Raw genomic sequence first — 13,789 nt, 5'->3', positions numbered from 1 at the left:
GTCTGACAACCTTTTCCCGACCACAAGTGGTCGGGATAGATTTCCTTCAATTTTGATTTTGTTTTAAATTTTTGAATGGCATCTAAAAACTTTTTCCTGACCACATATGGTCGGGATAGGCTTTGTCTTATTTCAATTTTATTTAAATTTTTTGGATGCAAGATCGTTTCGATAACTTCTATCTCGACGACATGCTATCAATAAATGTTTTTATATAAACTAAATAAAACGACAACGTATTGGCTGTTCTTTTCTATGATGACATGTTGTCGGGACAAGTTCTTTTTATATATTTTAGATTTCTTTTTATAAATTAGACAAATAGCAATTTCAAAGTATGTGTGTGTATGCATACGAATTTATATGTATGAGTATATGCATATGTCTATGTGTTGTGTAGAACTCTGTATATGTTTGTATATGTCGATGAATGTGTGTATAATACGAATGTTTATGTTTGTGTATTTTGTATAACTATGTCTTGTGTATGAATGCACGTACTTATGCCTGTATGTGTGTATGTCTACGTGTGTGTGTATGTATGTATGTATGTGTGTGTATGTATGTATGTATGTATGTCTATGTGTGTGTGTGTGTATGTATGTATGATTGTTGGTACATGATGTCAGTAGTTCAGTGTCAAGTGTCTGTAATCGAGTTTGTTAGATTTGTGTTTTTGTATGTAAGCGAAGTTAGCTCACAAGTTCGCTGATACAGGAGAACTTGTGAACTAAGCGAAGTTAGGGACAACTTCGCCTGAACATGCCAGGCGAAGTTGTCGCCTTTATAATCAGCTAGGTTACGGCAGTATTAGAGAGTTTTAGTTTACGTGTTTACGAGTTCTGTATTCAGTGATCATTGTATCACGTGTTTCCGGTTACAATATAACGAGTCTTTGTTTATTGTAACGTGTGTTCGATTGTGTTAACTCGTATCGTCTTCTACGCTCGTAACGTCTTACGTAGGGATTCCGCACCTACGTAGAACGAGATATCTCGTGTAGATCCGGCTGGGAACCTACAATTGGTATCAGAGCATTTGCTCGTGATTGTGGTTCGGGATTATCACGCGGGTGTAGAAATCGTTCCGTTCGACTATTCGCGGGACGTGTTTATCGAGTTTTTGTGTTATACTCACCTCCTACCATCATAAACAACCCATTACACCTTCACAAACCTCGTAAAATCCAGAAATCAAACCTGCAAAAACTTCGTGTTCATCAGGCGAAGTTGCCGTCACTGTTCGTAGGGTTTCGGCGAAGATATAAGGTTAAGCGAAGTTATCCACAACTTCGCCTACCTTCTCAAGTTCGCCTATCTCAAGCGAAGTTACCCACAACTTCGCCTACCTCACAAGTTCGCCTACCTTAAGCGAAGTTATACACAACTTCGCCGAATCAGGCGAATTTAACAAGGAGAGCGAAGTTCAGAATCAGCGAAGTTCAGACTTAAGCGAAGTTATCCACAACTTCGCCTACAGTACGGTTAAAAATAAAATTTTTATTTTTCGGGTTTCTTTGTGTTTTGTGAAATATGTCTTCAATAAACATTACGAACTGGTGAAGATGGAAATGGAAGCGGGTTCAGCTACAAAGGCACCGAAGATGCTTAAAGGAACTGATTTTGTAGCGTGGAAAGATCGGTTTGAGCAATACGTCAAGTACCAAGATGCTAAAATGTGGATGTGCATACAAGATGGTTACATTCCACCAACTACTGAGTATGAGGGTCGTGATCAGATAAAGAAATACAAAGAGATGGAAGAAGAAGAAAAGAAAATGTTTGAGGCTGAAAGCAAAGCTCATGCAGCGATAACAATGGCTCTTCCACAAGAGATTCTACACACCTTCAGAAAGTATAAAACTGCTAGAGAGCTTTGGGAAGCACTTGAAAACCGTTTTGAGGGTAATGTGGGGATTCATGCATCAAAGATTAAACTACTTAAAACCCAATTCTCGGTATTCAAGTACTTGAAGAATGAATCACTTGATGATATCATCGCTAGATATTATCATCTGATGACCAAACTCAGCAACTATTCCATTACTTACAAAGAAGATGAAATAGTTGAAAAGCTTCTTGATGCTCTCCCACCGAAATGGAAGATGTACACTGTGTTGATGAGAGAAGACAAAGAGTTTGCCGACTATGACTTGGAAACAGCAGTCAACAAACTAAGAACTTTTGAACTTAACATGGTTCGTAAAGAGACACCAATTGATCAGATTCAGGATCCAGAAATGTATGGTGCAAAAGTAAACTCAAGTTCAAGTTCGATGTCTGAATCGTCTGCTTACTACTCTAAGGGAGACTCAGGCGCTAACTCAACACATGAAGGTCATGTTTCTCTCAACATGAATGGTGATGTGTGTTTTGTAGCTGGAGGATCAAATGCTTCTAAACCTCAAGCAACCAAGAGTAGTTTTTCCCCAAGTGTTTCGAACAACAACTACTCAAAGATTCCCATGAATGTTAAATCTGCTGAACAGCAGTTTGCTCTCTATGCATCTTTCATTGCTTCGTATGAAAATTACATTCAGGGTAAGATTGTTGATCCTGCAACATTGGATAAAGACTATGATCAGATCGATGCTGTTGATCTGGAAGAGATGGATCTGCAGTGGCAGATGGCGATGATTGTGAGAAGGGTTAAGAGGTTTATGAAGAAGACAGGTAGGAAGTTTGTTGGTGAAAGACCAGGGTTCGATAAGTCGAAGATCAGGTGTTACAACTGTCAACAGAATGTCCATTTTGCGAAGGAGTGCACAAATGAACGTGTAGAACGTAGTCAAAACAGGTCTACACAACAAAGTGGGGGTGGTAATGAGAATAGAGCCATGATTTCCAGACAAGACGGGGAGTATAACTGGAATCTGCATGTTGAAGAAGTGTTCGAACTGGCCAATTTGGCGAACATCGAAACTGCAAATACTGAGAAAGTGACTGGCGAAAGTGAAGCTTACATGGCAGAAGCTCAAAATGAAGCTTACATGGCAGATGTGAAAGACCAGCTCTCTGAGGTAAGTACCAAACTCCCTTGTACTAAGTGTGAAAATCTGTCTGAACAATTGACAACTATAACTGACCAGTATGTTAGTTTGGATGCTCAATTTAAAACCTTAAAAGAAGATCATCATTTCACTAAAGCTAGAGAAAATAGTTACAAGGTAAAAATAAAAGCTAGTGAGAAAGATATTAGAAGTCTTAAAGCAAATCTAGCTGAAAAAATTCAAGTAATTAATCTGAGCTATGAAGTGTTAGAAGAAAAAACCAAACTAATAGCTGAAAGGGATAAACAGATCGCTGATCACCAGGTGAAAGTGGTGGAACTTAACAGGAAACTTGAGAAATTTAGAAATTCCTCCGCTATACTTGATCACCTCGTTAGTGATCAAAGTTCCCCAGTTAAAAGGGGAGGAATTGGTTATCATGAAGTTCCACCACCTTACAATCATAATTACACTTATGATCCTAGTAATCAGAAATCCGTTGATGTTGATTATAGTCAGACAGTTCCGGTTAAGGTAACTATTAAAGATCCAGAAGTTAGTAAAGGCGAAACAAGTAAGCCTGTTTCGAGTGTTAAGATTTCTGCTCCTAGTCCTGTTTCATCAAACTCGGACGACCCCTAGTCCTGTCTCATCAAACTCGGACAAGTCGTCCGAGTCGAGTGAGACAAAAGAAAAGGCAGTGTTACCAAAAAGTGGAGAGAAACATAAAACAACTGAAAAGAAATCTCCACTAAACCCGTATGTCCCACCATATGTGAGACAAACGGGCAGTAATGCAGCCTCATCATCTAAAACAACTATTGAAAAAAAAGTTGAACACATGAGTTGTTTCAGATGTAATCAATTAGGACACCTAATTGCTGATTGCCCTCTGAAGCAGAGATTCAGAGGTATGAGACCTTCAAAAACTGATAATAGAACTAATCACTATAATGATAAAAATGAAAACTCTTCAAAGTTCAGAAATTGGACTATCCAGGTTTTCAAAGAAATCAACCTCAGTTTTTCCCCGTTAACAACCAAATCATGAGAAATAATTCATTTAATTCTAGAAGGTTTGGATGGCCTCATAGTCAATCTCCAAGAAGGTATCCTTTTAGGACTTACAGAAATTATTCTGATACTAACTTTGGACAGCCAAGGTACGGGATGTATCGACCCAAGACCTTGGGTCCCCAGAACAGTTGAACAGGGCTGCAAACAATCTATGGGTTGTGGATAGCGGCTGTTCCCGGCACATGACGGGTAACAAGAGTTTGTTACACGAATGGAAACCTGTTCAGGGAGGAAGAGTGAGTTTCGCTGGAGAGAGTGGTGGAAGGATCACAGGAATTGGGACGGTGACTAACGGAAAGATGACGTTAGAGAAAGTAAATTTTGTTGAAGAACTGAAGAACAATCTGCTGAGTGTTTCGCAGATTTGTGACAAAGACTACACCGTGCACTTTACCAAAAATGAAGCGATCGTGCTATATCCTGGTTTCAAGATACCAGAGGATTGGATAGTTATGAAGGCTCCAAGAGAAAAGAATACGTATATTATGGACATGAGGTCGACTGAGATGGCAACAGAAGAATCTTGTCTTCTTTCAAAAGCAACTGAATCGAAGTCCGAGTTATGCTTGTTGAGCTGAATGGGATGATCAATCCCGAGTAACCGTGTTTTTTGTCTTTGTTAAAAAAAAAAAAAAAAAAAAAAAACGTCACTATCGCTTAGAATTATGTCGGTTGCCTCAGTTTGAAGGACATATTTTCGGATATGTTTGGTCCTCATTTCTACTTGTAGAATATGAGGATAGCCATTAACCAGATAACTGAAAGTGACCGGGGCGGTTTATGATGTGTTTTTATTCTGTCGCTGAAAATTAGTCGTTCATACTTAGTTAGAAGGACACATACTCGTATGTGGCCGGTCCAGCTGATCCATTGGATCTTCAGGATAGTCGTTTACCTGAAGACTTTTACTTGATCGGGGCGATAGAAGTTAAAATTTTTTCCGGGAGATGAAATTATTTTTCAAGTCTACTACTTCGTAAGAAGTTCCTTTACTATGTTTAACAGAAAATTGATCCAACATTGGAAAGTGATAGATATACTGATTCTGTGTGCTTAACTAGTTAAGTTATTAGGCTTAAAAGACTTTAGAACAGTCATTGTATGTCATGGTAACTTTTTATGGTGCGTAAAAGTATAAGTGATACTAACTAAATCTACTCGATTTTACGTGGAAACTTCTTAAGAGTTGTGCATGTCTCCATATATATCTTTCCGTATGATAGGCAGAAAAGCGATTACCCAGTCATACACGAGCCCGTGAGTGTTCTGATTCCCGTGAAGATAGAGTGTCAAGATACTGCAGTGATCCAGATTCGGGACTTGCAGTAGTTTATCTGAAGTTTGGGTAAATACTTAAAAAAAAAATGTGTGAGTTATTGAGTTCATAATGTTAAGACTTATCAATCAAGATGTTAGAAAAAGAACGGGAAGAAGAGTCTAAAGATCGAAGGGTACTTTCTATTTAATCAGACACTACGGGTCGAGGTCAACTCGGGGTGACTTGGGGAAAGCCAAATACGCTTTGAGAATAGATAGGAGGTATCATAATCTCTGAGTTGTTGCCCACTTAAGTTTTGAGCTTAATTGAACCTAACCCGTATCACAGAAACGATGAAAACCATTCTAAGTCATTTACCTGCTTACAACCTGTTTCTTTATATCATAATACAGCTGAACACGGATCTGTGTGACAGTCACGTAATTAGTATGATTCCTGTTTGGATCTTTTCTAAAACATGGTAGTCCCTGTCGAGACTGAAATTTGATCCCGTGTACTTTAATTGTTAAAATTTTTTCTACTTATGTAGTTGTATGATTTTATACCTGGTTACTTGGTCTTGATCGAATCATAGATGCTTTGAAGGAGTTCTTGGCATCTCAGGGGGAGACGAGCTGTAAAGGCGATGAGTTGAGGACTAAGAAGAGAAATGATAGAGACGATGATCCCAATGCATCGAAAGGTGCAGGTGGAGAGTTGCCAAGAACTGAACAAGCTCTTGGGACTTCCACAACTCAGGGGGAGTCGACAAGTGCAGCTGGTGGTGATGATGTGGTGGTAGTGGACGTTGAGGAGATGGATGATGAATATATAGGTGATGATGATGTATTACCGGTTGAAGAAATAGAGAAGATTGGAGAAGAGATTGTTATTGATAATGAGATAGAAGAGGGAGAGATAGTAGAGGAGAATGTGGAGCATGAGATACCGGAAGTTGATAAGCCAGATATGAGTCAAGAGATTGGAAATGATGAGACGGAATGGGAAGAGCAGCCAAGATGGAAAGAAGGCTATGCTCAATGGTTTGTAAAAATGAAGAAACCGGCGGTCCCTACTATGTTTAAGAAGAGTTACAACATTAGAGGCTATGCTGAAGCGAGAAAGGGGATCATTTGCTGGATATATGATGAGCAGTTGAGGCTCTTTGTGATTAAGAGATATGATGGTGTTCAGTACTTCAAAAGGCTGCTGAGATCGTTGAATACATTGCCTGAGTGTGAAGTGAAAGACTTAGCCAGATTGGGATTGATAAATCGAAGTGATGATAATATGGCTAGAGTCATCGGGAAGATAGTATGGAAGGAGAGTATAAAGGAAAAGAAGTTCGAGCTGTTGAAACCACAAAAGGGAAAACTTATCGAAGATAAAGATAGAGGGTTGAGAGCAGATGGCAAGCCTTGGATGATTATGAAGTATAAGCCGATCCGGTGTTTGAAAGAAGTGCCGATGAAACAATTGCCCAAGGATGTGCTCAAAGACCTGAAGTGGTGGTATGTAGATTGTGAGACAGCTGAAGCAGTAATGGAAGACGAAGATGAACAAGAGCTGCTGAGAGTCTATGATCCGATGCATCTAGTGAACTTGTCGCAAGCTGATCTGCAGGTGCTGAATGAGAAGAAGATATTTTATATTCCTGCTTGGAAAGACGAAGCGAAGAAATATCAGAGAATTGTATCAGTTTGTGTACGTGAAGGAGTTCATGCTTAAAGATGAAGATACAAGATTGTTGAAGATTACAAGACACGTGTTTGAAGATAAAGATATGAAGCTACTGCCAAGGGGGAGTCTGTTGGTACATGATGTCAGTAGTTCAGTGTCAAGTGTCTGTAATCGAGTTTGTTAGATTTGTGTTTTTGTATGTAAGCGAAGTTAGCTCACAAGTTCGCTGATACAGGCGAACTTGTGAACTAAGCGAAGTTAGGGACAACTTCGCCTGAACATGCCAGGCGAAGTTGTCGCCTTTATAATCAGCTAGGTTACGGCAGTATTAGAGAGTTTTAGTTTACGTGTTTACGAGTTCTGTATTCAGTGATCATTGTATCACGTGTTTCCGGTTGCAATATAACGAGTCTTTGTTTATTGTAACGTGTGTTCGATTGTGTTAACTCGTATCGTCTTCTACGCTCGTAACGTCTTACGTAGGGATTCCGCACCTACGTAGAACGAGATATCTCGTGTAGATCCGGCTGGGAACCTACAATGATGTATCCATATGAATGTATATGTATGAGTATATGCATACGTGTGTGTAAATGCATATGTATGTATGTATGTATGTATGTCTATGTGTGTGTGTGTGTGTATGTATGTATGATGTATCCATATGAATGTATATGTATGAGTATATGCATATGTGTGTGTAAATGCATATGCATGCATGTATGTATGTATACATGTATGTACGTATGTATGTATGTATGTATGTATGTATGTATGTATGTATGTATGTATGTATGTATGTGTGTGTGTGTATGTATGTGTGTGTATGTATGTATGTATGTCTATGTGTATGTATGTATGTATGTATGTATGATGTATCCATATGAATTTATATGTATGAGTATATGCATATGTGTATGTCATTGCATTTGCTTATGTATTGATACGTTTTGTGTGTGTATGTCAATGTATGTGTGTATATGTATATGAATATGTTTGCTTATTGTGTATAAGTATGTCATGTGTATGAATACATGTATTGATACGTGCATGTGTGTGTGCCTATGCATGTATGTATCCATATCAATGTATATTTATGAGTATACGTATATGTGTGTGTAAATGCATATGTATGTCTATTGTGTATTGCTATGAATTTGTATGTGGAAACGTGTATTGATATATGTGTGGATAATTAGTCTTCTAGTTTAATGGCATTGGGTGATGGTTAAGACTTGGAATTCTCAAGGTGCTTGGCTCGAAACCCTAAGGGGGGGGGGTGTTTCAGTTATGAAGCATCGTAACACACTTGATACATGTAACCCTTCAAAAAGTGGGCTAGGCTTCATCATTGAATAGCTTATCTGATACGCTACCAACTGATAAGGAATAACTATGACAGTTGATAAGAGTTGGACTAGATTGCGAAATCGAAATGATCTGGTCTTCAAAGAAGGAGTTGTAAACTTTATAAAGATTGTCAAGAACCATCTTGACAGTGAAGTAAAGTCTTATTGCGCGTGTAAACTATGTATCAATTCGAATCGGAACTATCCGGATGTGACTAAATCCCACATACATGATAATGGGTTTCTACAATCATATCAGACATGGTCTTGTAGACAAGTGTTATAGTAGTGATGATTCTTATTGATTATTAATGAATGTAGACACTTGATTTTTTATGCATGATTATTATTTATTCTGATTGATTATTAATGGTTAACATTAGTATTTGAAATTAATTTTGTTGAAGAAATGGCGACATATGCGAGATCACACGGTGGCAATGGTGGGGATCGACCTGCACATGGTCGTTCGTCTAGGATACCCAGTGGTTGCAAGTCTTGTAAGTTACTTGTTTCATATAAATACATTTCTTTTTAATTGCATATATAGTAAAATTAACATGATGCTAAAATACATAAGTGAGTTTAAAAAATGTATTACAAGATGCAAACCAGTTGGGTAAACAAGAAGGCGGAGGAGGATTGGGTAAGCTTGTATTAATATATTACGTACACGACTCGTTAGGAACGTTTAACCCAGAATCTGTATGTATATATATGAGTATATATGTATATGTGTATTGGTTTGTTTAAATATATATAAGTTGCATTTTTTTATGTTTTTGTTCATGTATTTGGATACGGGCATATATGTATTTGTATAAGTGTTAGTATTATGAATGCAACTTGTTTGGCTCATTTGACCTGGAATGTGTATGTATGTATATGTGTGTAGCGTATATATGTACATTGTATTAGTGTTAGTATTACGAACACAATTCGTTTGGCCCGTTTGACCAGGATGTGTATGTATGTATGTATGTATGTGTGTATATGTGTATTGGCTTGTTTAAATATATATAAGTTTGCATTTTTTTAAACTTGTTATTATGTATTTGTATACGTGTATATATGTACAGTGTGTAAGTTTTAGTATTACGAACACGACTCGTTTGGCCCGTTTGACCTGGAATGTGTATGTATGTATACGTTTATATATGTATATGTGTGTATTGGTTTGTTTAAATATATATAAGTTTGCAATTTTTAATACTTGTTATTCATGTATTGTTTAATACATGAAAACATACAAATCGAGCTAAACAAAATGCGAAACGCCCAACCAGAAAGTGAGGTATACACCTTATGATCCATCTTTTGGGACATTTTTTGCTACACCCAAACAATGGAAACAAATGCAAGAAACAGTGAACGGGTTGATGGTAGACCAAATATGTGAGTTAACCAAGAGGCAAAATGATAAGTCGATTCAATTGACGAGGGTGAAGATGATGAAGGTAATGAGGATGAAGATGATTAAGGAAGCGAGGGTGAAGATTGCTAGGTATTTGATTATGATAATTTAATGGCTTGCAATACAATTAACCTAAGTAACTTAGGACGTTTGGTAATATTTTGTTTAGGTTTAATTATGTACGAAGCTACGTCTGGTAACATTTTGTTTAGGTTTAATTATGTATGAATCGATGTTTGGTAATATTGTATTAGGTTTGAATTATGTGCAGTTTTTTTCCATTTATTAGGCATTAAATTTATATTATTCAGTAAATTAAATATTAAAAAATTGTTTTTTAAATAAATCCTGGACCGACCACAAGTCGTCGGTAAAAGTATATGTATACCGACCACATGGTGTCGGTAAAAGTTTTTTTAATTTTTATTTTACATTTATTTTTAAATGAGTAAAAATTTTGATACCAAACTTTTTGTGACCACTTGTGGTCAGGAAAGGTCTATGTATACCGACCGAAGTTATACCGACCACAATTCTGACTTGTCCTGACCATTTTCTAGTGGCCACCCTATACTGACCACATGTGGTCGGTAAAACTTTTAGCGACCACATGTGGTCGGTAAAGGCGGTCTGATCAAAGCAAATTTCTTGTAGTGAATATAGACGTATCTTCTGTTTTGATAGCCCATGCAAATTCTCAAACTCCTATTAGTTCTCCTTGGTTTTGAATATTCAACAAAACATATTCGATCTTCTTCATTTCTTGGTCAATCACTTAAAACATGATTTAGATTGGACCGAAGCACTTAAATGCAAACATGATAGCCATCCAAAAGTAGGTTAGGTTAAAATTGGGCATTTATCTAGTAAGGTTGATCGGACTGATCCATAAGCCATTTTTACCTGCCATGCTACGAAATTTATGTTGAATTTTGTTTTTGACCCATTTAACTCGTTTATTTTCAACAACACTTTATATATAGTATATTTGAGATAAAAAAGATCAATTGTTAATTATAAATATTTGACCTTGTATACCCCCTCCAAGATATACCTAGTTTTAAATACATGCATGATACGTACAATATACCAATCCATCTATCCATCTCCTGGTACAAAATTAATATACATCTCTCATATAGTCTATAAACCCTAATTTATATCTATAAAGAACTTCAATGGTCTTGTTCTTCAAAGTATATAGGCCTGCATTGAAACAACTAACCATGATTAATTAAGCAACAAAGTCCGGCAATGGCTGAGCTGCAAACCTTTTCGGGTTCGGAATGCTCATAGTTTCATACATGGCGGTTGAGTGCGAAGAAGACGGCTGATTCATAACTTCAAATTCATTAGTTTGTTGAATGTTTGGATTTGGGAGGAAGTTTTGATGAGTTGCCGACATTGATAGGTTATCGCAATGCAGAAGACCAAGAGTCAAAGAGACGGCGTTGCCCGAATATGGTTGTTGGAATTGCTCGGCGGTAAACCGCCCTATTTCCCCAATAGGGTAACCACCTAAACCACCCATGAAGTCGGTTGGGTTTCCCATTAGTGTAAAACCTACCTCTGAAGTCTGTTGTTGTTGCTGCTGCTGCTGTTGTTGACTGTCGTGGTTTCGTGGTTTTTTAGGGCTGAATTGTGCAATTCCGTCCATTTGTGACGAGTTCACAAGAGTGAAACCCGATGGGTTTTGAAAGTTCACTCTGCTGGCGGTGGGGGAGGTGGAGACGGTGGTGGAAACCGTCATTTGTGGTGGTGGAGGTGGATTAAACCCTCGTTTTGAACTCTGTGGCGACAAACTTTTCCCATATTTTGATGACGATGGATTATCGTCACTTTGTTCGCTTTTGCTCGCTTTGTTTTCTTCCGATCGGCCTTGTTCTTGTTCCTTTATTTCTTCCAAGTACATCTCCTCCACCATCGGCTTCCATAGCCTAACTCGGGCATTTATGAACCAATTTGAAACCTAAAGCACGTTATTAGACAGAATATATTAGCTACGGTTTATTTGTTTTTCTCTTTCAAATCGAACACAGATTTAAATAACATACCTGACTTCTAGTAAGTCCAGTTTGTTTTGCAAGCATATGTTTATCCGAATCTTTAGGATATCTAAACATAATTAGCAAAATTCATCAAAACATAGAAGAATTGGAACAACTTTGTATGTTATCCAATTAATATGATTCTTACGGATGCAGAAAGTGTTCAAACAACCAAGCACGAAGAACCGAAACAGAGCGCTCTGGTAATCCACGTTGCGGTCTCCAAGCATTATGTTGGATCATCCCTATTTGCTGTAAAGCCCTCTGTTTTCGGAGCTGATTATCGACAAATTTCAGCCGCGAACCGCCTCCCTCGGTCTTTCCACCACCACCAACATCTTCTTCTTCGCCTAAGCTTCGGCTAGCGGTCTTGATCTGCCCAATAATCACGTCTTTTAGGCACCTAAATTGCTTTGAAATGGTCTGAAGTGCTAGAGATGTGTAGGTTTTAGCCGACCCGATTCCGGCTGCTTGTTCGAACCATGTGATCACAACTTGCATCTGGTTGTGGTATTGCCGGTACCTCTGTTCCACCTTCAAATTAAATACCCAAAATTTAGAACACAAAATGGTTAAATGAGTTAATTGTTATTTATTAATAATAAACTATTACCTCATCAAGCATGTTTATAAGCTTTGCTTTCTTCATTTGTATTTCTTGTCTCTCAGCGGTAGTTAGCTCGGGACCGTCACGTTTACCGCTCGTTTCTTCTCCGCTTCTAGCGGTCGTTGGCGACGATCCGTCACCCATAATCTTGAGATTCTTGGTGGACTGATCCGAATTGTTCAAAACACTCTTACTCACATTCACCACTTCTTCAAGTAACTCATGTGTCGCGTTTAAGTACTTCGAATTCAACAGCACACTACTGACACCGTTTGTGATACCAGATGCTGACGGTGTCAATCCACCGCCAGCACCCCCACCCCCGGTGCCAAGAGCCCTGCTCTCGTCACCAGCGGTGGGAGAAACAGTCTGTCCTCTAGCAGCCTGGGAGCTAAACCCAGGCTGCTGAGAGGACAGCGTCAACGAGAGTACTTGCTGGAATCTCGTGACGTCTTGCCCCATCTCCACCGGGTTGTACACGTTGTAGTGAACCCGTGGCATGAACGCGTGTATCCCCGAGATGTCGTGTTGGGAATGAATCGACACAGGCGGTTGTGACGAAAGCGGGTTACCGACAAATTGTTGGGTAGTTGGTGGTGGCGCGTGGGGTAAAGACGCCGGTTGATTATTGTTTAAAAACATGAAATTCCCGGGCTGTGACGGCGGTGGTTGGCCGTCGGAGTAATTAACATAACCGGGATTCATTAAAACCAACGTTTGCAACCCATCTCCACCTTGAATATCTGAGTTTCCATTATAATAACTTGCCATGGATCTTTGTCTCTATATTCTATAAATATACATACGTGTGTGTTTCTCAGTTTCTCTCTCTAGATGTGTGTGTGTATATATATATGTATATGATATATTGATATTGAAGGGAAAGGTACCTGCGAATGGATCAAAGAAGGGAAGGTATGTATGTGTGTTGTTGGTGTGTGGTTGATTTGACCTTCCTTTTCAAATCATTTGATGCAGAAGCTTTGATGATGATGATGATGATGATAATAATAATAATAAGTTACTACTCTCTCACTAAACAAAGATGAGAGAGAGAGAGAGAGAGAGAGAGAGAGAGAGAGAGAGAGAGAGAGAGAGAGATGTGGATGTGTGTGATTAAACAAACAACAAATGAGCAGCTTGCTTCATATATCAAAGTTATATGTGTGTCAGAAGATACTCACATCTGAAAAACGAAGGAAACGTCACCTTCTACAACCCAAACTACCTTTTCTAATTATTTATTTTATTATCTAATTACAAAAACATCATAATAAATAAATAAAAGTAAAGTATAATATGTGGTTATAATAATGGGAAGAAGATGATGTTGTGATGATGATGGATGACACAGGGTTAGGTTGTGG

General features: G+C 38.3%; 1 protein-coding gene across 1 annotated transcript; it reads right to left on the bottom strand.

Moving 5' to 3' along the window:
- Positions 1–10,781: 10,781 nt before the first annotated feature.
- On the bottom strand, positions 10,782–13,493 carry LOC143532810 (BEL1-like homeodomain protein 1). Its single transcript, XM_077027751.1, has 4 exons — positions 12,429–13,493; positions 11,964–12,349; positions 11,822–11,882; positions 10,782–11,736 (listed from the first exon to the last, which is right to left on the bottom strand). The coding sequence occupies exons 1-4, from the start codon at positions 13,191–13,193 to the stop codon at positions 11,002–11,004; spliced, it is 1,947 nt and encodes a 648-aa protein (XP_076883866.1). The 5' UTR covers positions 13,194–13,493; the 3' UTR covers positions 10,782–11,001.
- Between the last annotated feature and the right edge of the window lie 296 nt (positions 13,494–13,789).

This window comes from Bidens hawaiensis, unplaced genomic scaffold (assembly GCF_021521415.1).
Source record: "Bidens hawaiensis isolate Kalapana, Puna unplaced genomic scaffold, B.hawaiensis_p1.1 tig00000702_1, whole genome shotgun sequence".
In the NCBI taxonomy this organism is placed as follows: domain Eukaryota; kingdom Viridiplantae; phylum Streptophyta; class Magnoliopsida; order Asterales; family Asteraceae; genus Bidens; species Bidens hawaiensis.
The sequence above is the reverse complement of the archived record's forward strand: the minus strand, read 5'-3'. Positions and strand labels throughout refer to the sequence as shown.

Excerpts from the sequence above, each read along its gene's own strand:
- LOC143532810 (XM_077027751.1), bottom strand. The coding sequence starts at position 13,193 with ATGGCAAGTTATTATAATGGAAACTCAGATATTCAAGGTGGAGATGGG. Across the intron at positions 12,350-12,428 it reads TTATAAACATGCTTGATGAG|GTGGAACAGAGGTACCGGCA; the intron begins GTAATAGTTTAT and ends TTTAATTTGAAG. Across the intron at positions 11,883-11,963 it reads TTTGAACACTTTCTGCATCC|ATATCCTAAAGATTCGGATA; the intron begins GTAAGAATCATA and ends AATTATGTTTAG.